Source organism: Sphaeramia orbicularis, chromosome 7 (genome assembly GCF_902148855.1).
Source record: "Sphaeramia orbicularis chromosome 7, fSphaOr1.1, whole genome shotgun sequence".
NCBI classification, from domain to species: Eukaryota; Metazoa; Chordata; class Actinopteri; order Kurtiformes; family Apogonidae; genus Sphaeramia; species Sphaeramia orbicularis.
In genome coordinates this window covers 51,353,206-51,379,137 of record NC_043963.1, presented here as the reverse complement: position 1 = coordinate 51,379,137, position 25,932 = coordinate 51,353,206, and the positions used below count along the sequence as shown (strand labels likewise).

General features: G+C 41.5%; 1 protein-coding gene across 2 annotated transcripts in view; it reads right to left on the bottom strand.

The window, feature by feature from the left end:
* Positions 1 to 25,932, bottom strand: part of LOC115421973 (serine/threonine-protein kinase 38) — a 75,840-nt gene that overhangs the window by 13,810 nt on the left and 36,098 nt on the right. For both annotated transcript variants that reach the window (XM_030137993.1, XM_030137994.1), the window contains exon 11: positions 25,742 to 25,865. In XM_030137993.1, the coding sequence (XP_029993853.1) occupies positions 25,742 to 25,865 (124 nt within the window). The remainder of the gene's footprint in view (positions 1 to 25,741; positions 25,866 to 25,932) is intronic.

Genomic DNA, 25,932 nt, shown 5'->3' with positions numbered 1-25,932 from the left:
GCATCACAACATCAACCCCCCGTAGTTGGACTGCCTCTGCAGCAACAGAAGCTAACCCTTGATCCATACAAAGGTAAGTATTTGGCTTTCAAATCAACATGAAATTATTTTGCCAAGATTTTACAAGACCTCCAAGAGTTTCTGCATCAAATATCTTTTATAGACACTGATACCTGTGGACTACAATGAGAAACAATCACAAAATGTGAGGCCATGTCAAGCACCATGAACACTGAAATTGCATCTTGGCCAAGAGCAGCTGGTATGCATTTTCAAAATTTGTGCCCCTCATCTTGAAGTTGTGCTGCAAATTAATGTCCTGTGTTGAAGTACACATTCAATATCTGGGTTTTATTAATGTGATGCTTTGTAAGAAACACCATGTCATGCTTTTTCTTTTATGGGTGTCAACTGGACTACATCTTGGTCACTGACAGGCCAGGGGGTGAACTGATTGTTAAAGCAGGAAAAAGTTGCCTGACTCGAGCAGAGTTTTTGGGACATGGCTTGAACAATGAAACATGAGTTATAGTTAATCAATTTTAGGTGAGACTAAGGGATGGATGTTTGTGGCTACTAAACTTTTTTTTGGCTGGTGTTTTTGCAGGTTGGAAATGCAGGCTTTGAGGTTTTTAAGTGGCTCAATCACAGGTATATAAAATACAAAATTCATCTTATCCATCCATCCATTTTCTTCCGCTTATCCGGGGCCGGGTCGCAGGGGTAACAGTCTAACCAGGGATGCCCAGACTTCCCTCTCCCCAGACACCTCCTCCAGCTCTTCCGGGGGGACCCCGAGGCGTTCCCAGGCCAGCCGAGAGACATAGTCTCTCCAACGTGTCCTGGGTCTTCCCCGAGGTCTCCTCCCGGTGGGACATGCCCGGAACACCTCCCCAGGGAGGCGTCCAGGAAGCATCCGAAACAGATGCCCGAGCCACCTCAGCTGGCCCCTCTCGACGCGGAGGAGCAGCGGCTCTACTCCGAGCTCCTCCCTGGTGACTGAGCTCCTCACCCTATCCCTAAGGGTGCGCCCAGCCACCCTGCGGAGGAAACTCATTTCGACCGCTTGTATCCGGGATCTTGTCCTTTCGGTCATGACCCAAAGCTCATGACCATAGGTGAGGGTAGGAATGTAGATTGACCGGTAAATCGAGAGCTTCGCCTCTTGGCTCAGCTCCTTCTTTACCACAACCGACCGATACAGCGACTGCATCACTGCAGACGCTGCACCGATCCATCTGTCAATCTCACGCTCCATCCTTCCCTCACTCGTGAACAAGACCCCAAGATACTTGAACTCCTCCACTTGGGCAAAGACTCTCCACCGACCCGGAGAGGGCAGACCACCTTTTTCCGGTCGAGAACCATGGCCTCGGATTTGGAGGTGCTGATCCTCATCCCGCTCGCTTCACACTCGGCTGCAAACTGCCCCAGGGCACGCTGAAGGTCCAGGTTCGATGAGGCCAACAGGACAACGTCGTCTGCAAAAAGCAGAGATGAAATCCTGTGGTCCCCAAACCGGACCCCCTCCGGCCCCTGGCTGCGCCTAGAAATTCTGTCCATAAAAATTATGAACAGAACCGGTGACAAAGGGCAGCCCTGCTGGAGACCAACGTGCACCTGGAACAGGTCTGACTTACTGCCGGCAATGCGAACCAGACTCCTGCTTCGGTCATACAAGGACCGGACAAAATTCATCTTAAAATGTCCTTTTTCCATTTTTTTTAAATGAACGCTTGTTCATTTTTGATATCTTTTCCAAAGGGGAAAACCATTTTTGTGGTTGATCTCTACGTTGTACCAACATGGCGACAGCTGCAAGCATGCAACCCACTTGAAAGTTTACCTGTAAGTGTACCATGCCATACTGAATTGAAATAAAATTACATTCATGTTTTTCAACATGTTCTTTTTTTAACTTTTTGGAAGAATGATGCTGCATTCAGACATGCCATTGTGGTTCCTGTGTGGAAATCTGGGCATTACATTCTCTCTGTAAGTAATGCTGGTCCCTTTGACTAGCTCTCATATGGCAACTACTTCTAATGTTCTTAAAGTCTTAGATTAGTTTTATCTGCTAGTCCTGTGCTGTGTTTTTGTTCTGTCCTTCCACTGACAGTTGAGTTTAAATGGCAATAATTGCAACTGTGGGCTTTGAAGCCAGCACAAAGAGAAATATTCTCTCCGGACTCAAAATGTGCTCAAGCACGATTTGGATTTGGTGATGATAAGATGAGGGGACTGTTGAAGAGAAGACTTCCAGTTGCAGGTTTGATCAGTCCAGTCTTCAGTAGTCCACTGCTGGTGTTTCATGGCCCAGGGAAGCCTCTTTTTCTTATTCTGAAGTCTCAGCAATGGCTTTCTTGCTGCAACTTGTCCCATCAAACCTGCAACTCGAAGTCTTCTCTTCACAGTTCAAACTGAGACTTGCTTACTACGACCACTATTGAGCTGTGCTTGAAGCTGTTGTCCTGTGAGTCGCCTATCACGAAAGCTGCTGACTCTCAGAAACTTGTCTTCTGATTCTGTTGTAGCTTTGGGTCTGCCAGACCTCTTCCTGTCAGCATTTCCCCTAGTTTCTGAGTGCTTTTTGATGGTGAAGGAAACTGTACTTACTGACACCTTGACTTTCTTGGCAATTTCTCTGTAGGAAAGACCTACATTTTTAAGTGTAGGTCTTTAAGATGGTCTGTCTCTCTTCTATCATTAATTCCCTTTTCCTTACCATTTTTATAGTAACACACTACTTTCTGCAGCACAATACTGTTCAAATAATGCTCACAATGTTATGGTACCAAAGTATGTTCCAGCACTACTTTTATGCAGACAGAGGGGGTTGGAAGTAATTGAGAAATGTTGGGACACCTGTAGGAATTGGTAGCACCAACTTTCGAGGCTTGATCAACCTCCATTGCTGCAGAACTGCTTTAGGTTGTTAACCCATTTCTTGTTCGCCTTATTGTATAATTCTGAAATGTACATTATTTTTCAGTTTTGTTTAAACTTACCTTTTTTTTTTTTTTTTTTTTTACCTCTGGGAGTTCACAGCTTACCTTTGTACCATTTCAAGCTGTTCATTGGACTTGAACTGCTTGAATTTCAATACAAAACTGGAAAAATTGGGGTGTTCTAAAAATTTTTGACCGGTAGTGGATATGCTGATCTGTGTGTCATTACTGGTTATCAAATTCATATTTGAATTTTACACTTCAATGTTGACTTGGGAAAAAAAAGGCACCATGAATAGCTCGTTCAAATGGTGTGTGGAGTATGACTGCATGTAAAAATGTGTTCCCAACTGAATTCAGTGTGGTGTGTGGTTCATGAAAATCAATCATAATGATTCATTCTAACAACTATCTATATAGCTTTAATGCAGTTGTCTTTGTAATTTTAGAAACCTTGCACAGTCATTACACGCTGGAAATTGAAAGGAGGTGAATGGCTTGCAGACAGAGGTAACAGTAACTACTGTTTGTAGTTTGTGTATTACCCTAAAATGATTGTCCGAAAGAAATATTTATGGAGGACTTAATTGAACTACACCACTAACTTTTCTTGAACATTATAAGATTTTCCAAGACCAGCATTTGGCATTGACTGTGGCATCTTCATGTAGATGGTAATACAATTTTGTCCAATTAAATTATCCTTCTGTGTTGAAAATGTCAGCATTATATTAAAATGCTGACATTTTATTCCTAGTATGCCCTTTATATCACATTAGATGCTCCATATAATTTCACTATTGTAAGTTTACCTACTCAAAGTAAGCTAAAATTTAAGGGAGGAATTGATCTGACAAAGTGCTGGCATAAATATATACATACATTTTGAAGATAGACATGCCATATCTGCGGAAAAGGTGGTGTATTCTCTTAATGGAGAACTTTAACCTTGGAGGGTAAGACTGCAATGTTGATATTTGAATGACTTGCATGTTGTCCAGAGTTAGTTATGGCATGCCGCAAGGGTCGGTCCTCAGGCCCATTTTGTTTACACTGTATATGCTGCCTTTAGGTAACATCATTAGAAAACATGGCATTTATTTTCACTGTTACACAGATGACACACAACTGTATTTATCGATTAAACTTGATCAGACCAGGTAAGCGAATAAACTAAGTGCCTGCGTCCGAGACATAAAGACCTGGATGAGCGCTAATTATCTTTTACTTAATCTTGAAAAAACATAAGTTATTATAATATGCCCTAAAAGTGTGAGAGACTCCCTAACTGACCACATAGTCACTCTGGACAACTCGAGTGTAGCCTCCAGTGCTACAGTTAAAAACCTACGAGTTCTATTTGACCCAGATCTATCATTTAAAGCTCATATTAACCAAGCCTGCAGAACAGCCATTTTCCAATTGTGCAACATAGCCAAAATTGGAAATATTCTGTCTAAAAATGATGCTGAAAAATTAATTCATGCGTTTGTCACATCTAGATTAGATTAATGTAACTCCCTACTCGCAGCATGTCCTAAAAGTTCACTAAAAAGTTTTCAACTGGTTCAGAACACAGCAGCAAGACGATTAACAGGAACAAACAGAAGACAGCATATCACGCCTGTGCTCCAAGCCCTTCACTGGCTTCCAGTCGAGTTTAGAATAAAATCTGAAATCCTCCTTCTTACATACAAGACCATTAATGGTATGGGCTCTTCTTATCTCAAAGATGCTCTGGTGCCGTACCATCCTAACAGAACCCTTCGCTCTCAGAATGCAGGTCTACTGGTAGTTCCCAGGGTCTCTAAAAGTACAGTAGGAGCAAGAGCATTTAGCTACCAAGCTCCTGTCTCGTGGAATCAGCTTCCAGCTAATATTAAACAGGCCGACACAGTCTCTACATTTAAGATTAAATTGAAAACATTTCTCTTTGAAAAGGCTTATGGTCTGGCTAGTTAAAAACAGACTGAACCCCACAGTTCAGTCTAAGCTGCCCTAGGAGCAATAATGCTGGGGGGAGGTACAGTGCACTGAGTCCTATCACCTGTTTCTGGTACTACGTACCCCTTTTGTCTGTACTTATAATTTCCAATATTTAGTTTACTTAGTCTGTTCATCACTATTCACCTAGTGTCCCTTTTCCCCACTAACCTCTGAGGCAGTGGCCACTGTTTCAGTTGTAGCCACCTGGGGCCCAATGATGACAGGATCTGAGATGGACCCCCTCATGTGCTCCCACCTTACTGCATCTTCACAGACTGGAACTACATCTGCAAATGGACATCCATCAGTCCTGGTGCATCTATAGCCTGTCTGTCCATGGGAGTGGATCTCTCCTTCACCATGGTTCTCCTCGAGGTTTCTCTCTTCCTACTGGGTTTTTGGAGTTTTCCCTTGCTGAGAAGGAGGATCTAAGGACGGGGGATGCCCGGGACAGTAATCCATTTCCTTCATCTGCTGTTTATTTGACTGTTGTTTGTTTTCATATCCAACTAATTCTGTAATGCCCTGTGAGGCTGAGCTCTACAGCCTCACAGTGATATAGAGCTCTACAAATAAAATTGAATTGAATTGTTACACTGCATTATCATTTTTTTTTCATGTGTTAATTTTTATTTTAGGCATTGCAAGGTGTTTGCTCACTGGACACACTCAGCTAAAGTCCTCCTGCATGGTGAAGTACCACCTGTGTTCAGGTTGAGGAGACAAAAGCTGGATGACACAGTTAAGGTTAGGGTTAGGGTAAGGGTTAGGATTTTTTGACTCTAAATAACCAGACACACCACAAGTTTCCAAAGAGCACCTGTGGATAATCACCAGGAAGACCCAGCAGCACTTCCACTTTGTTGGATTAGAGTTCAGTAGGACTGTGTTTGGGTGAGTCCTGTGGAAGTACCTCCATTCTACCTGAATGTTTGTGGGGCATTTTTTAACATGGCCTTGAATACCACATTTTCCTTCACAAATGGGCAAGGCAAGAACATAATTGAACAAGACTCTCTTTTGAATGAAGAAGCTAATAATCAAACAGGCACTTTACATGAACTATATCACAATCTAAAGAAACTAAAAGAAAAGGAGAAGAAGTTAGAACTACATGCAATCACACTGTCGGATTACTGGAGAGAACAAATGATCCCAAGAGGACTGCGTATCAAAAAGTTCCCATCATTCAGCCATGACAATGTTGAATTTAAAAAGAAATGGGAGGCCATTTTGAACAAATGTTCACTTGATTTGATTTTATTGCTGATTGAAGAAGCTAAACAACAGAAAGCTGCTTTGCAACCAAATATAGATGACATCAGATCAGTGATTGACTCTACTGATCCCTCTGAACAAAAACTCCAGCGTGAGGAAAAACTTGAAGAGATGCAAAAATTCACAACTCTATTGAAACATGAGAAAATGGCTAAATTTAGAAGCAACCAAAAGGATTATAAGGAAAACAAGGTGTACACATGGAGTCATGGATCTCCTCAACCTCCACGGAAGAACAAAAAAGTCCGCTCAGTCTCATTCAATCTGCTCACAAGTGATGAAGATCAAGAGGATGAAAATTCCTCAAAAGCAATAAATTCTGGAGCTGAATCTGATTTTTTGGAACAGCAAAACCCCCAATCCTACTGGAACGGAAAACCAGGAGAGGAAGGAGGAAAAAGAAAAACAGGACGATACAACAGAGGACAAATACTGAGACCTCGGACACGTAGCTCTCAGCGGAGGACAACACAACAACAAATGTGATCAACATTTCAGGTATGTCTCTTCCTAAAGAATGCATGTCAGCTCTATCAAAAGGACTAAGTTATGCTCCTACCTACAGAACAAATGAGTGTCAAATGAAAATAGACCTCTTCAGATTCTACAGTAATTTGCATTTGAAGGTCTGGTACAATCAAAATCCAGTGAATCATGACTCACACAGTGGGGTTGAGCAGAAAGCAATAAGTTCATTCAGACCTAAATCCACTTTCTTTCCTACCAGCAATAATGTTTGTCTTAATGCTTTCACAAAAACGGTATCGCATGAGGTTGAAAAACTTTTTCAGAATAACAAACCAACAACTAGATACAACCTCACTAGGAAAGAATCACAGGCCATTAATTGGCTGAGCAGAAATAATGATGTCATAGTGAAGAGTGCTGATAAGGGAGGAGGAGTGGTCATTTGGGGAAGACCCAGTATGTGGAAGAAGCACACAGACAACTGAATGACATCCACTACTATTCCCCCATTGACAGAAATCCACTGAACAACCTGCAGTGTGAACTTATGAATATGCTAGATAAAGCTAAAGCTGAAAAGTGGATCACAGATAAAGAATTTACATTACTGTTTGAAAAAAACCTAAGACTACCTTGTTTCTACATGCTGCCCAAAGAACACAAAAATCTGTTAAATCCACCTGGCAGACCCATCATCAGTGGGAATGGCTCAATTCTAGAACCCATTTCAAAATACACTGATTATCACATTAAATCCTTTGTTCCAGAACTAAGATCTCACATTCAGGACACAACATATGTATTAAACAAATTAAATGAAAGAAAAAATATTGGAGATGCATATATGATCACAATGGATGTGGAATTTTTATTTACTAACATAGATCATGAGGAAGGCCCCCAAGCCATGCAGCATTTCTTACAAAAGAGACATGAACTTACTCCTCCCACAGACTTCATTGTGGATCTCACAAGATGGACACTGCAAAAGAACATTTATTTTCCAGGAGCAGCTGTACAGACAAACACAAGGCACGGCGATGGGGGTCACATATGCACCATCCTATGCAAATCTGTTCCTAGGAGTATGGGAAGAGAAATATATCTGGAGTCCATCTAACCCCTTTTTGAAGAAAATTGAATGGTTTGGACACTACATTGATGATCTGATTTTCTTTATGCACTGTGAAGAGCATGAGGTAATAGAGTTTCATAAATACTTGAATAACACCAACAAGAATCTGAAATTATCTCTGGAATGCAGCAAAAAGGAAATACATTTTCTGGATTTGAGAATTACAAAAACTGATGATGGGACTCTACACACAATTATTTACAGAAAAGCCACTGATCGGAACACAATCTTAAGGGCGGAAAGTTTCCACCCAAGGACTCTCATTGATAATATTCCTTTTGGCCAGTTTCAGCGATTAAAACGCATATGCAACACAGAGGAAGAGTTTGATATCCAGGCCTCTGAGATGGCAAACCGCTTTAAAGAAAGAGGATGCAAAAGAAATACAGTAGAAAAATCACTCCGGAAAGTAAAGGCCCTGGACAGAAAACAACTACTCTTGACCACGAAGAAGTCACAGCAATCTTCTGGAACATATTTTGTGACTCAATTTAGCAAACAAGCATCCCAAGTAAGAAATATCATAAAACACAACTGGAAAATTCTTCAGACTGATGCATCTCTCAGACCACTGTTCATGGAGCTACCTCAGTTCTCATACAGACGTGCACCAACCCTGAGAGACAAGGTGGTACAGAGTTATCTCCCTCCCCCTGAAAAAACTTCTTGGTCAAAAAAACCCTGTGGAACTTTCAAGTGTGGAAGGTGTAACCACTGTGACAATGTGAAAAAAACTGATGTATTCCAAAATGTAACATCTCACATACATAAAATGAGAACTTTTGCTAACTGCAACACCACACATGTGGTTTGCAGATTGGAGTGCCCATGTGGCCGTTTCTATGTCGGACAAACAAAAAGAAGGCTCAAAGATTGATTGGCGGAGCATAAAAATGCCATCCGTATGCTATGGCATCACATTATATGGAGGTGGGACATGGAAACCCCAACACACTGAAAGTGGTCGTTCTGGAAGGTGTAGAAAAGGACATCAGAGGAGGTGACTGTGTAAAAAGACTACTCCAACAGGAGACTTTCGGGATTATTGAACTACAAGCAACAAAACATCCAGGTCTCAATGGAGATGTGGACCTCTCTCTTTTTTTGTAAAGGATCATTTCATGAGGGATATTTGATTGGTAATGAGAAAATATGAATTAATAAGACTTTAAAGTGTATTGCATTTGAGTATGTGGTACTAATAGTGGGATCTAACTTTAGAAGTGTGGGTTTTTTTTTTTTTTTTTTTTTTTGTCATATTATTTTGTTTTATTTAATTATATATGTTTATATATTTGTATGTATGTATGTATATATGAATATATATGTGTGTATGTATGTATGTGTGTATGTATACATACATATATATACATATATATACACACACACACACACACACACACTATATTGCCAAAAGTATTCGCTCACCCATCCAAATAATCAGAATCAGGAGCTCAGTGAATTCCAGCGTGGAACTGTGATAGGATGCCACCTGTGCAACAAATCCAGGCATGAAATTTCCTTGCTCCTAAATATTCCATAGTCAACGGTCAGCTGTTTTTATAAGAAAATGGAAGTGTTTGGGAATGACAGCAACTCAGCCACAAAGTGGTAGGCCACATAAACTGACGGAGCGAGGTCAGCGGATGCTGAGGCGCATAGTTCGAAGAGGTTGCCAACTTTCTGCAGAGTCAATCACTACAGACCTCCAAACTTCATGTGGCCTTCAGATTAGCTCAAGAACAGTGCGCAGAGAGCTTCATGGAATGGGTTTCCATGGCTGAGCAGCTGCATCCAAGCCATACATCACCAAGTGCAATGCAAAGCGTCGGATGCAGTGGTGTAAAGCACGCCGCCACTGGACTCTAGAGCAGTGGGGGTGCGTTCTCTGGAGTGATGAATCGCGCTTCTACATCTGGCAATCTGATGGACGGGTCTGGGTTTGCCGGTCCCCAGGAGAACGATACTTGTCGGACTGCATTGTGCCAAGTGTAAAGTTTGGTGGAGGGGGGATTATGGTGTGGGGTTGTTTTACAGGAGCTGGGCTTGGCCCCTTAGTTCCAGTGAAAGGAACTGTGAATGCTTCAGCATACATTTTGGAGAAGTCCATGCTCCCAACTTTGTGGGAACAGTTTGGAGCTGGCCCCTTCCTCTTCCAACATGACTGTGCACCAGTGCACAAAGCAAGGTCCATAAAGACATGGCTGACAGAGTCTGGTGTGGATGAACTTGACTGGTCTGCACAGAGTCCTGACCTCAACCCCATAGAACACCTTTGGGATGAATTAGAGCGGAGACTGAGAGCCAGGCCTTCTCGTCCAACATCAGTGTGTGACCTCTCAAATGCGCTTCTGGAAGAATGGTCAAAAATTCCCACGAACACACTCCTAAACCTTGTGGACAGCATTCCCAGAAGAGTTGAAGCTGTTATAGCTGCAAAGGGTGGACCGACATCATATTGAACCCCAAAGACTAGGAATGGGATGTCACTTAAATTCATATGCGAGTCAAGGCAGGTGAGCAAATACTTTTAGAAATATAGTGTGTATATATATATATATATATATATATATATATATATATATATATATATATATATGTTAAGCCTGTAACGGTACACGTACCGAACCGAACCGTTTCGGTACACACCTGTTCGGTTCGGCACACAGCTGTACCGAAACGGCACAGTATGTTGACAAAAAGAAAAAGGAACGAAAGATGTCGTTTAATGCGGAACTTTAAATCCGCGCAAGTTTCACACGGACATATTAAAGGACACGCACATTGACCCAAAATACCAAATAGCAGCTGATATAAGGTAAAAAAAAAACAAAAAAAACAAAAAAACACAAATATGATGTGAACCTGGAAGGAAGAGACTGAAGACCCTCCACCATCAGTACAGTCCAGTTTGGATCACTTCAGGTCCCGGTGAAAGACAACAACGAGGAAAGAGACGGAGATAAGACGGACGTTGTTTGGCCCCTAGGAACTACGGTAGTTCTAAAACACACTAGCGCTCTCGCTCTCTCTCTCTCTCTCTCTCTCTCACGCTGTATAACAGAGGAATAAAACTCGGAGTTGGCCACTGACAGTATATAAAAATAAAGTTTCACTTTCGTTTCACGCCAGCGTTAGTTACGTTAGTTATGGACCGGACCCCCCCACCCCCCGGCTCCGACCAAAAAAAACAAAACAAAAAAACAACAAACAAACCATCCCCCAGACAAATCGTACGTTCCATGCGCGCGCACACTCAAACACACAAACACACACACACACAAGTACACACAGTGTCCTAAACAATTTATTCTCTGTCCTAAAATAAATAATTTGGTTCAGTTTGTTGTCAATGTTGCTCTTCAGTTTGTTTAAACAGAATACCAGTTTACCCTCCTGTTGATGTTGAACTTCATGCAGAATTTTTTTGCTGATATTTTTCTGCAGATTGTGAACTGACAGAACTGTGATTAGATTTTTCTTGTTTGTTCAAAACTACCTGTCAGAGAAAAGTGCAATACTAATGTTTAAAATACATTTAGTCATATTAATAATTTATTTTATTTTCTATTTGATTTATAGCAGCAGAATTATATTATTCCTGTTTTTCTATATTCTATTGTGTCCAAAAATTGGGGGAAAAATGTTAAAAAATTCATAAATGTATTAAAGACATTTTGAGGGGTTTTCTTTCTTCCCGTACCGAACTGAAAAAAACTGAATCGTGGCTTTGAAAACCGAAAACGTACCGAACCGAAAATTTTGTGTACCGTTACAGGCCTAATATATATATATATATATATACATACAGGGTGGGGAAGCAAAATTTACAATGAACATTTAGTTGTTTTTTCTCAGCAGGCACTACGTCAATTCTTTTGAAACCAAACATATATTGATGTCATAATCATACCTAACACTAGTATCCATACCTTTTCGGAAACTTTTGCCCATATGAGTAATCAGGAAAGCAAACGTCAAAGAGTGTGTGATTTGCTGAATGCACTCGTCACACCAAAGAAGATTTCAAAAATAGTTGGAGTGTCCATAAAGACTGTTTATAATGTAAAGAAGAGAATGACTATGAGCAAAACTATTACGAGAAAGTCTGGAAGATACTATTAAAGAAGAATGGGAGAAGTTGTCACCCGAATATTTGAGGAACACTTGCGCAAGTTTCAGGAAGCGTGTGAAGGCAGTTATTGAGAAAGAAGGAGGACACATAGAATAAAAACATTTTCTATTATGTCAATTTTCTTGTGGCAAATAAATTCTCATGACTTTCAATAAACTAATTGGTCATACACTGTCTTTCAATCCCTGCCTCAAAATATTGTAAATTTTGCTTCCCCACACTGTGTGTGTGTGTGTGTGTAAATATATATATATATATATATGTATACACTTTTTTTTTTATACTTCTTTTGTCTGGTTTATTGATTTTTTTTTTTAGGTTTTTTTTTCTCTCTTTTCTTTTTTTTCATTTTTTTTCATTTCTATTCTTTATTTTTTTTCTTCTTTTTTTGTTTTTTGTGTATATATGTGTGTGCATATGTTTATGTATGTCTGTATGCATGTTTTTTTTTTCCCCTTACACCTCTCTCCTTCAGGTCATTAAAGTGATTGTATGAAGGTGTGCAACTCACTAGTGAAAAAAGCCCTGATGAAGACCAGAGGTCACAACATGTTGGGTGTATTTTAAAGACTGCCATGAATTAATAAAGGCATTTTATTTTTACACAAATCCTACAGTGTGCCTTGGATATATTTTTTGAAATCTAGCATGCTAATGTGGATTTTTTTGACTCTAAATAACAGTTAAGGTTAGGTTTTGATTTTCAAGGAATTGCCTTTCTAGCAATGATGCCAGAAGACAAAGAGAAGACCCTCTGTGAAATTGCAGATGTAGACAGTGAGGAAGCCAATGAGGCCTTTTTGTTACAATTTGAACTTATGGAGGGCCTGACGGTGTTCCCTGATGAATGTGTGGACCAACAGAACCTCCGTGTCAAGGCCTGTTGTCCTCAGAGGTCCCTTCCTATGTCAGAAACAGATTGAAAGATTAAACCACTTATGGCTGGCTGGACACTACAAGTGCTCCACCCCCCGACCCCTTCCAACTACCTTGGCTGAACAACGGCCAGAATCTCTGCTCGGCAGGTGGCATGCCTTTTTGGATGCAATGTGTCCACCATAGTCAGGATGCAACAGAGGCATGAAGAAACTGGCTCAACTGCAGACAGACCTCGGCCTGGACAAGCACGTGTGACCACGCTACAGCATGATCGCTACATTGAGCTGCAGCACCTCCGGGACCGCTTTGTGACTTTTGGTTTTGGGGGTCCTTGAGTTTCTTTCTTGATCCTTATTTTTGTCAACAAAATTGGATGTGATTTTTTATTTTTACTGTACAGAAATGGCCTATGATTAATTCCAAAGAGCTTATGGAATAAAAATCCTCATCCATTTAAAAAAATATAAGAATCTTCAAGTGTTGCGTTTTCATTGGCACTGAGTATATGTTATACCAGTGCAAACTGCAATTTGTAAGGAAATCTGTATATTCAGAAGTCTGTGTCCTACGTATGTACACAGGGGACTGTAATTTTTGATGGATCTTGAAAACAAAACAAGTGTTCAAAAAATGGACTAAATTTATCATCCTGTGAAATTGCTGTTGTATTTATAGTACTTTTGAGACAAACGGGAGCTTAGAGATAGGCCTGAAATTTGAAAGTGCTGCAGAATCAAGGCCAGGTTTTTTAAGCAAGGGATGCACCACTGCATGTTTAAAATGAGCAGGGACAACACTGGATGACAAGCTACTGTTTAAAATGGATTGGACAGCAGGCGCTATAGTTTCAAAAACCTCCTTAAAGAGACGCGGAGGTAGTGGGTCATCTGGAGAACCTGCGGCCTTCAACTGAGCAACAATGTTTTTTAATTCTGGGAGAGTTACAGGCTCAAAGTCATCAAAAACAGCACAACAGGGGACATGCACGGAGGGGTCATGAGAAGGGGGCGTTATTTGTGTCCTTATAGTTTCAACTTTGCTTACAAAGAATGAAAGAAACTTCTTACATGTTTCAGAAGAATGCTCTACGCACACAGGCTGAGGGACAAGCTGAGCTAACCAGTTTGGCTTCTTACTTGTGTTTGAAAAAGGAAAACTGAAAATTTCATATATGAAGATATATTTTCAGGAAGAGGAGAAGCAGGCTAAGGGTGCTACTGTTGCACACATTGAGACACCAGTGGATGAGATGGTCTTGTTTACTAGCAGTTATTTGTTGGACAACATTGGAGCAACATTGAAAAACTCATTTTTACCTCTGCAAAGTGTAACTCCGGAGGTTATGTTTTCATCAGGGTTTGTCTATCTGTTTGTTTGTCTGTTAGCAAGATAACTCAAAAAGTTATGGACAGATTTGGGATGAAATTTTACTGGCACAAGGAACGAATGATTAAGTTTTGGTGGTGATGGAGGGGGTGATGAAATTTTCAGGAAATGTTGATTCTGGCACAAGGAACAAACAATAAAATTTTGGTGGTGATGGGGGGGCGGGGGGGCACAAGTGATCTGCCTTGGCGGTTTCTAGTTCTGTTATGTTTATAGAACACATGTGAAACTAGAATCCTTCAGGACTGCAGTCGTGCAGTAGAATGGGTGGAGGCCAACCTGCACGTCTTCACTGCCTGAGTTGACCCGCCTGATGTGCTGCACATTGGGAAAGAGGTTGAGGCTGTGTTGCACTATAAGACGCTCTGGTATGCAGTAGATGGCAATCCGGGAGCCACCCTGGACATGTCACCAGTTCATCGCAAGGCTGACATATAGAGATGAAGAATCACTCTCACATTCACACCTATGGGCAATTTAGATTAACCGATTAACCTATCAGTGCATGTCTTTGGATGGTGGGAGGAAGCCGGAGTACCCGGAGAGAACCCACGCAGACACAGGGAGAACATGCAAACTCCACACAAAGGTCCCACCCCCATTGACTGGTGTTGGAATCAAACCCAAGACCATCTTGCTGTGAGGCACAAGTGCTATCCACTGCACCACCGTGTTGCCCCCCATGGAACCTCAGGGCTGCCATTCAAATTAATTTTTATAATGTTGAGGACTTGTGAACACTTACTGAGGAAATTTTGAACAAAAGAAAATATCTAAGTTTCTGTGAATGCCAAGAATAAAAATGATTTGAAGGAGTGTGTTTTTGTCTTTCATCTTTTCAGTTAAAACAATATAAGGTAACAGAGGGGCTGTTTCTTACATTGTTTTGTTTATTTATGCACTATACACTTCCACCACATTGTAATTGGAAATCCATCCATCCATCCATTATCTTCCGCTTCTTCCGAGGCCGGGTCGCGGGAGCAATAGTCTAAGCATGGATGCCAAGACTTCCCTCTCCCCAGACACCTCCTCCAGCTCTTCCGGGGGGACCCCGAGGCGTTCCCAGGCCAGCTGAGAGACATAGTCCCTCCAACGTGTCCTAGGTCTTCCCCGAGGTCTCCTCCTAGAGGGACATGCCCGGAACACCTCCCCAGGGAGGCATCCGAAACAGATGCCTGAGCCACCTCAGCTGGCCCCTCTCCATGTGGAGGAGCAGCGGCTCTACTCCAAGCTCCACCCTGGTGACCGAGCTCCTCACCCTATCCCTAAGGGTGTGTCCAGCCACCCTACGGAGGAAACTCATTTCAACCACTTGTATCCAGGATCTTGTCCTTTCGGTCATGATCCAAAGCTCATGACCATAGGTGAGGGTAGGAACGTAGATTGACCGGTAAATCAAGGGCTTGACCTCTCAGCTCAGCTCCTTCTTCACCACAACCGACCGGTACAGCGACTGCATCACTGCAGACGCTGCACTGATCCATCTGTCAATCTCACGCTCCATCCTTCCCTCACTCGTGAACAAGACCCCAAGATGCTGAAACTCCTCCACTTGGGGCAAGGACTCCCCACCGACCCGGAGAGGGCAAACCACCTTTTTCTGGTCGAGAACCATGGCCTCGGATTTGGAGGTGCTGATCCTCATCCCACTCACTTCACACTCGGCTGCAAACCACCCCAGGGCACACTGAAGGTCCAGGACAACGTCATCTGCAAAAAGCAGAGATGGTGTGGTCCCCAAACCGGACCCCCTCCGGCCCCTGGCTGCGCCTAGAAATTCTGTCCATAAAAATTATGAACAGAACCAGTGATAAAGGGCAGCCCTGCCGGAGTCCAACATGCACCTGGAACAGGTCTGACTTACTGCTGGCAATGCGAACCAGACTCCTGCTTCAGTCATACAAGGACCGGACTGCCCTTAGTAAAGGGCCTCGGACCCCATACTCCTGAAGTACCCCCCACAGGATACCACGAGGGACATGGTTGAATGCCTTCTCTAGATCCACAAAACACATGTGGACTGGTTGGGCGAACTCCCATGAACCCTTGAGCACCCGATGGAGAGTACAGAGCTGGTCCAGTGTTCCGCGACCGGGACGAAAACGCATTGTACCCTGGAATCGACTTTCCCCGGGAAGCTGAGGAGTGTGATCCCCCTGTAGTTGGAGCACATCCTCCGGTCCCCCTTCTTAAAAAGGGGGACCACCACCCCAGTCTGCCAATCCAGAGGTACTGTCCCCGACTGCCATGTGATGTTACAGAGACGTGTCAGCCAAGACAGTCCCTGAACATCCAGAGACTTAAGGTACTCAGGGCGAATCTCATCCACTCCCGGAGCCCTGCCACCGAGAAGCTTGCCAACCACCTCGGTGACTTCAGCTTGGGTGATGGACGAGTCCACCTCTGAGACCTCAGCCTCTGCTTCCTCCATGGCAGACGTGACAGTGGGATTGAGGAGATCCTCGAAGTATTCCCTCCACCATCCGACAACATCCCCAGTCGAGGTCAGCAGCTCCCTACTTCCACTGTAAACAGTGTTGGTGGTGCACTACTTCCCCCTCCTGAGGCACCGGATAGTTTGCCAGAATTTCCTTGAGGCCGACCGCTGGTCCTCCGCCATGGCCTCCCCAAACTCCACGAAGACCCAAGTTTTTGTCTCCACAACCGCTCGGGCTGTGGCACGCCTCACCTGCCGGTACTCATCAGCTGCCTCGGGAGTCCCACGGGCCAACAAGACCCAATAAGACTCATTCTTCAGCTTGACGGCATCCCTTACTTCCGGGGTCCAACACCGGGTTTGGGGATCGACAGGCACCGGAGACCCTGCAACCACAGCTCCGAGCAGCCGCTTCGACAATGGAGGTGGAGAACATGGTCCACTCTGACTCAATGTCCCAAACCTCCCCCGGGATCTGGGAGAAGCTCTCCCGGAGGTGGGAGCTGAAGACCGCGCTGACATCGGGCTCTGCCAGACGCTCCCAACAGACCCTCACAACACGTTTGGGCCTGCCGAGTCTGTCCAGCTTCCTCCTTCGCCAGCGGAGCCAACTCACCACCAGGTAGTGATCGGTTGACAGCTCTGCTCCTCTCTTCACCCGAGTGTCCAAAACACGCGGCCGGCGGTCTGATGACACAACAACGAAGTTGATCATCGATCTCTGGCCTAGGGTGTCCTGGTGCCAAGTGCACTTATGGACATCCCTGTGTTCGAACATGGTGTTTGTTATGGACAAACTGTGACTAGAACAGAAGTCCAATAACAGAACACCACTCGGGTGAAGAGGGGGAGGCCATTCCTCCCCATCACCCCCCTCCAGGTCTCACTGTCATTGCCCATGTGGGCATTGAAGTCACCCAAGAGAACACTGGAGTCCCCAGTTGGAGCACCATCCAGCACCCCTCCCAGGGACTCCAAGAAGGCCGGATACTCTGCACTGCTGTTTGGCCCGTAAGCCAAAACAACAGTGAGGCACCTGTCCCCAATCCGAAGGCGCAGGGACGTGACCCTCTCGTTCACCGGGGTGAACTCCAACACATGGCACATGGTAATTGGAAATGAGAAGTGTTTTTAGAAAACACTGAGAGTAGGAGTAAAAGGAGTGAAAGTGTGGATATAGATAAAGAAGAAGAGAAAAAGTATAAATTCCTAAAACAATCATGCTATGAAACAGGATCAAAGGCAACAAAATTACTTGCAAGGAAAATTTGCACAAAAAAAAAAAATGCCATCAGTGTGCTCAATAATTGACCCAAAGACAGGAATATTAGAAAATAATTTAGAAGGAATTGATACAGCATTCCAAACATATAATAAAATGTTTTACACACAACCGAGACAAAATAACACAGAAGATATAAAACTGTTTCTTGATTCATTAGATTTACCATCGACTGGAGAATGTCAAAATGAATGTTTAACTAAGCCTATTAGTAACTAGAAAAGCACTCAGAGAGTGCAGACCTCCGCCAAGGCAGATCAGTGTACCCCCCCAATCACCACCAAAATTTAATCATTTGTTCCTTCTGCCAGTATGAACATTTCCAGAAAATTTCATGAAAATCTGTCCATAACTTTTCTTGCTAACAGGCAAACAAACAAACAGACAAACAAACCCCGTTGAAAACATAACCTCCGCATTACACTTTGCGGAGGTAATAAATGTTAGTTGCTTTGCATACAAACATACTCAATGTGTCCCTCAAATAACTACTTTTGACTTGGACACTGAGGACATTTCAGAGTCTGGCCTGCCGTTTTTTTTTACTGCAGTAAGAAAGTTCGATATTTGAACTTTTACAACAGTCTATTTTGACACAAGTACCTGCACTTGAGGACTGGAGGAAAATATGTGTGGAGTTCAGATACCTCTGATATGTTCTAATTTTAAACAAATTTGTGTACAATTTGAGGCTGCGTAAATACTAGATTCTCCATAAAGGAAACACTACTAAGAGAAAACAAGAACATAACGTTCTGCACCAAATATAGTGTAAGGTCTGTTGAAATTTACTGCCCTATAATTTAGATTAGATAGTCTTTGTGTAAAACTTATTACATATGTGTTTTAATGCAGGGCCGTGCAGAGAGCTATAAAAGGGCAGGGGCTCAAACTTCCAAAAGGGTACATGAAAACAAATAACCACCAATTACAAAGTTCACATTTAGCAACAAGCAACAGTATTAATCCACAGCAAGTCAAAGATTGACCAAATGGTCCAGATCAATGTCCTCAATACTGGGTGTGTCCTCCCTGAGCCCTAACACAGGCTGTGCACCTTCTGCGCACACTCTGGATTCACCTCCTGATCCTATCTTGGGGGATGTTGTCCCACTCTTCCTGAAGGGCCTGTATGAGCATCTGGCAGTTGCCAGGTGCTAGACACCTAGCATACACAGATCTACAGTACCAAGAATATCCCACAAATGTTCAATGGGATTGAGATCTTTGACTTGCTGTGGATTAATAATGTTGCTTGTTGTTAAAAGTGAACTTTGTTGAACTACCCTTTGTCATATTTTACATTATCCTCTGGATACTCATCCACTGTTTTGTCGTTTGTTGTATTTTGTTTGTTAATTGAGCGCAACCTGGCCTGGGCCAAGGCTAGGAAAACTGGCTCTATGGCTGACTGGACTGTCTTCCGTCACCTTAGAAACAAATGCTCCACTTTGATAAAAAATGCCAAATCGGAATATTATCTGTCACTCACTACTGACAATCTAAATAACCCTCAGAAATTTTGGAAAGTTATTAAATCACTTTCCGTAAGTAAAAGTGCTCAGACTCTCCCAACCTATGTTTTAAAGGACTCTGTTCCAGTTTATGATGGACAGGAGATTTTAAACTGTTTTAATAAGCATTTTATATCATCTGGCTCTTTCTTTGACTCGGTGGGAGCTGCTCCTATGGAACCTTACACCCACTTCTCAGTATATACTGGTGAGCCTTTTAATTTCTTACCCTTTTCTACTCTGGAAGTTCTTAAAGCTCTTAAAGCATTGGACCCCAGAAAACCTTCTGGACCTGACCTAATGGATCCTTATTTTTTAAAGTTGGCAGCAGACTTTATAGCGGAGCCTCTGACAATTCTTTTTAACCTTACAGTGGTAAAAAATGAAATTCCCTCTGTGTGGAAATCTGCATTTGTTCTTCCCTTACTGAAAGGGGGTGACCCGGCAGTTTTAACTAATTATAGACCGATATCGAATTTGTCGGTACTAGCCAAAATTCTTGAAGCTCTTGTGAATGAGCAGTTAAAGGAGTTTTTATATTCAAATGATATTTTATCAGAATATCAGTCAGGTTTCCGAGAAAAACACAGTACTGTCACTGCCGCAGTGAAAGTGACAAATGACATCAGAGTTGCGCTTGATAAGAAACAGCACTGTGCATCACTTTTTATTGATTTGGCCAAAGCATTTGACACAGTTGACCACAATATTTTAAAACTTAAACTCTGTCAATCAGGACTCTCACAGGATGCAGTTGGTTGGTTTTCAAACTACCTGAGTAATCGGACTCAGTGCATCAAATTTACTGGCCAGTGTTCTGACTTTGTTGCTGTCCACAAGGGGGTGCCACGGGGCTCTGTATTAGGTCCCCTCTTATTTATTATTTATATTAATGACCTGGGCATGCATACGCCAGGTGCTAATTTGCATTTTTATGCAGATGATACAGTTATATACTGCTTTGGATCAACTCTTGTCCAGGCAATTGAATCCCTGCAGAAAGCCTTTGTTGCTGTCCAGTATTCATTAATTCAACTGAAACTGGTCCTCAATGCAGACAAGACTAAACTCATGTTGTTTTCCAATTCAAGGACACCTCCGCAAACATTACCCTCAGTGACCACTCTGGAAGGAAATGTAATAGAGGTGGTCCACACATATAAATACCTGGGGGTTTTAATCGACAACTCCCTCACTTTCAAGCCACATGTGGAAAACCTTGTGGCGAAATTGAGGCTAAAGTTGGGATTTTATTTTCGTAACAAATTGTGTTTTTCTTTTAAAGTAAAAAAGCGTCTTGTTGCTGCGACTTTTTTATCAGTATTGGACTATGGAGATGTTTTATACATGAATGCTTCTGCTCAGTGCCTACAGAAGGTTGACAGTGTCTACCATGCTTCCTTGAGGTTTATAACCAACTGTAAAGCATCGACTCACCACTGTGAGCTGTATTCGCGGGTAGGATGGCCTGCTCTGAACACCAGAAGGACCAACCACTGGTACTTGTTTATATAGAAGGCCATACTTGGCCTCTTGCCTAGCTACATCTGTACCTTAATTGACAAGAGAAATTCTGAAAATTATTCTCTTCGAACAAATGAGTGCATTCTGCTGTCTGTTCCATTTGCCCGTACAGAAATGGGTCAAAAGGCTTTTAGTTGTTCTGCACCTCATGCATGGAATCAGTTACAGAAAGACTGGAAACTAACTGAGTTGATTTCTTTGAGGACTTTTAAGTCCAAACTGAGAGTTCTTGAGGCCAATTCCATATCTTGCACTTGCTTTTCTTAATCTGCCTGTACATGCAATTTTTATCATCTGTTTTTGTCGAGAGTGTGTGTATGTTGTATGTATTCTTGTAACTATGTGTTGCGTTGCTGCTGCCTATCTTGGCCAGGACAACCTTGTAAAAGAGGTTCTTAATCTCAATGGGACATTTCCTGGTTAAATAAAGGTTAAATAAATAAATAAATAAATAAATAAATGGTTTTTTTTAAGAACAAGAAAGAATTTGTTTTCATATTTAATAAAATTATGTGAAATGGCATCACATAGAATATGTGATAGGTTTCTTTTGATGTTCAGTTTCTATATAAGTGGAAATAAAGATGTAATGTGTAGAAGTTTTTGTGTTAATACCCTGCAAAAATCTAAATCTTACCATGTGCATTTTTCTCATTTCTAGTCAAAATATCTCATCACACTTAAAATAAGACAAAATCACTTAAAGAGTAACTTTTCAGTGAGATATAAGAACTTGGTTTTAGACAACAGATCTTGAAAAACTCATTTCAAGAAATCTTAGTAAGATAATTTTCACTTGTTCCATTGGCAGATTTTTGTTTTGCTTAATTCAAGATTTTTTTTTTGCTCAATTCACCAAAAAAATCTGCCAATGGAACAAGTGAAAATTATCTTGGTAAGATTTCTTGAAATAAGATTTTCTAGATCTGTTGTCTAAAAATAAGTTCTTTTATCTCCCTTACAAGTTACTCTGTAGGTGATTATGTCTTATTTTAAGTGTGATGAGATATTTTGACTAGTAAATGAGAATAATACATTTGGTAAGATTTTGATTTTTGCTGTGTAAGTCCAAGACAAATTCTTAAAAGCAGATGTTAAATTATGTATAAAAGTATGACAGTGAATGTTAATAACTAGAAATACCTTCATTTTACATCTGGTTTTACCCCTACTTTCACAGTGAAACATTGAATATTTAGTTCCTTTTCATTATAGGACATATTTATGATGATATTTAGGTTTTCCACAGTTAAGAAATAACCATGTAGAGGAAGTGTTAACCCAAGCCAAACCATTTAACATTACATGATAATAATAAAGTTTATGTTGTAGTATTTATAGCTGTATCATTTAATATTGACTAGGTTGATGGGAATATTTGTGGAGGTTTGTGGTTATTTCAAATAAGATTCACTGTTGGCACTGAAGATTCAGTGTTGGCACTGATGAAAGAGTCGGGGGATTTTACATAAGTTTTATGACTCTTGTACACCAAAAGGGCTAGATTTAGGTATTGGATGAGAAGAGGACTTGGATGTGTTTTCTTTTTATGCAATTTTATATCGGTTAAGCAGAATTTGATTACTTCAGCACATTTTAGCCCATTAAGACCGAGTGGTACTTTTATGGCAGCTTCTAAATGATTCTTTTCTCTCCTTTTAATGTTTCTTATGTGATTTATCACCATTTATTATAATAAAAACCTGCGTTTTGCATTTTTCAGTGTTACTTTACCCTATATTTAATTTACTGATCATGTAGATGTTCATTAAAGCTCAGAGTAAACTTAAAGGTATTATGCAAAAACAGAGAAAACTGAAGATAAAGTGACTGTTTCAGCAAGTGAGGACTATTACCATGTGTTAGAATTTTGCGGCTAAAACTCAACAGTTTATGGAAATAAAACAGAAGTTAATATGTGTGAGTGCTTCAGCAGGACTCAGACTCAGGTGGGCACCCAGCTGTTAGAGTGTGCTAATCTGTGAGCTCATTCCATGACGTGACGATGATATTGAATTATTTACTCACTTACGATCGGTTTTTGGCCCCAAAACTATAGTTGTTGAAGAATAGGACCAGGACCAAAAGCGACAAGAGAATGTTTTGGGAAGATAGCGGGGTGGACTCTCACGTACCTCGAATCGCGGAGCATCCCTCCTCCTCCTCGTTCATTCTCCAGACCGCATGACGTGTGCGTGTGTGTGTGTTGCAAGCACGGTTGCACAGGAGGAAGGGGCAGGGCGTGACACAGATGAAAAGGCACCATGACCAGGTCCAGTGACAGCCAAATTAAACCACTCTCAACATTCATTATCACTGATCAAAATTTTAGTCACGAAAATTTTAGTCATGCAGTTTTTTGCGAATAAAAAAAAAAAAGAGTAAAAAGGGCACTTGTAGGCAGAGGATCAAAGCGGCAGGGGCTCAAGCCCCCCCGGCCCCCTGCTTTGCACGTGCCCGTTTAAATGTGAAAAGTACTCAGATATTATAACTGCAGAAGGGACAAGGCCATTTCACCTTGAAAAACTAGGTCAAGGTCACCTATTTTCAAAAGGCGTCTGCTCCATGCCAAGATGTATCCACAGTATAAATTTGGTGCAGATATCTCAATGTATTCTTCAGATAATGCCATTATGTTGTTGATTCACCATTTGACCTTTAAAAAGTAGGTCAAGGTCAGCCATTTTCAGTAGGCTTCTGCTCCATGCCAAGATGTATCCACAGTATCAATTTGGTGCAGATATCTCAATGCATTCTTCAGATAATGAGATTATGTGATTATGTTGAATGGACAGACAACAAAATGATTACAATACCCCTCGGCTGAGGAGTAAGAACTATGTCTATCTTGTACCCACTGTGTTAATCTAACTAGTGTTTATTGATCAAATTATATTGTGTATGTTAGAGCCCGACTGATTAATTGGTCGATTACAGGGTATCACCGATTAATCAACATCGGTTAATATATAACCGATGGATTCACTTTTTTGCTGTGTGGAGATTCTGTCACTCTGCACCTGTGTTACCGTGCTGCCTGGAGAGTTAGACGAACAGTAAAGTGCGTTCGGTTTCACTTTCACTTTGACAAGCACGGACCGCTATCCCCCTTGCTCCAACAATAACGGACTGCTACCCCCTGCTCCGACAATCACTGACCGTTACAACCTCCCACGACAATCACAGACCCCCATCCCCCCCAAATAATCATGGACCGCTATCCTGCCCCGTCTTACCAACCATTCAGCCCCCACCCCCATCCGTGCACTTCCTGTGTACCTCACAATTTCATTCTGCAGGCATGTATTAATACTCTATAGTAATTGTCAATTACATTTTTAAGAATGATTTACCAAACAATTTTTATGTCACTACTTATAAAATACAGACTCGCCTCTTTTCCCACAAGTCTGCTCTGCCAAGCATAAAAACTATCACATCTACAACCCGTGGTTCCCCACGGGTCACATCCTAGTCTAACATAAGACTATTATACAGCGTTTTAAAATTGTGTAAATTACCTTTGTGAGATAAACAAAGATGCAACTGTTAATTCACGTCCACCATTATCTAATATATGACTATTATACAGCATTTTAAAATTGTGTAAATTATCTCTGTGAGATAAACATACAGCTGTTGATTCACATGTCCACCATTATCTAATATAAGACTATTATATCCTGTGTATATCAATGTTCTTATTTCATATATCGGCCAATATGTCGGATATCTGCTTTTTTTAAGCCCCCAATATCAGTATCAGCTCCAAAACTCCCATATCGGTCAGGCTCTGGTGTATGTAGATCTCAAATGCATACTCTAATCCTTTATGTCTACTTTTCTCTGACATTTCATAGCTATTACTGCTCACAGTACACACACAAGATGCCGACACAAGTCCTCCACATACAGGTCCATTGCATTACACTCTTAGAATAACGAATGTCAGCTCTACAAACCTGTTCAATCAGCTGAAGAGACAGCATTCCAAACAGTTGGAGAGTCAAACTGAACTAGAAGACCAGCCAAACCACAGCCAGAGGCAACAGGTAGAATTAAACAGATGCAAACAACTGTAACACATTTAGTAAAGGCAATCTATGAGAAGAGTAGTAAGTACGTTTCACATTTATACTTTTTTGGAGTGCCTGGATTATTCTTCTTATTTTGGACTTCTTCCTCCATTCAAGAGCACCCAATACACTAATTACCAGTTGAAAAACCAGAGCTACCAGCCACCTGTTCTGTAAGCCTGGAGGATTATTTAAAATGGGCATTTCTTCATTGATATTTTGTTCTGTATTTTTTTTTTTTTACTTCTCATGTTTATTGAAAGCTACCTCAAAAACCAAGTGCAGTTTAGTTTTTATGTTCAAGAGTGCACTTAATCAGAGTGTTGTTATTTACATTTTAGTATGTTTATGTTCTTGGCACATGTTGGCGAAATGGCATAAACTAAATTAAAAATGTTCTGGATGAATAAATATATATTTTTTATTTTAGGGCAATGTTTTACATAGGGAAATTGTTTGGTTGCACTGTTCGGAAACTTGCAAATTAGTCTCAAAGATCAATGTAAAGAAATGTGATAAAATTGAGATCATGATTTTATTTTTTTAAAATCGTGATATATTTTTGCCATATCTCCCACCCCTAGATACTTGTACTTTTATGTGTGCAGACTCCTGGAACAGCTGAGTGATCAGCTAACCATGAACAGTGGAATACTGTAGCTTCGGTTAAATATTGATGTGTGTTCTTGCCTAAGAATGAGGTCTTTGGCCTTCTCCGATATAGGCACTTCTGGAGGAAAGATGAGTGTCTCCCGCCAGTTCATCACCTTCCTGTATGTCTCCTGAGGTGTCTCTGAGCAGAATGGAGGATAGCCTGGAAACAACAACACAACTAATTTGAATCAGATTTGTGCGAAAGAAAAAAATACAGGTTAAAAAAA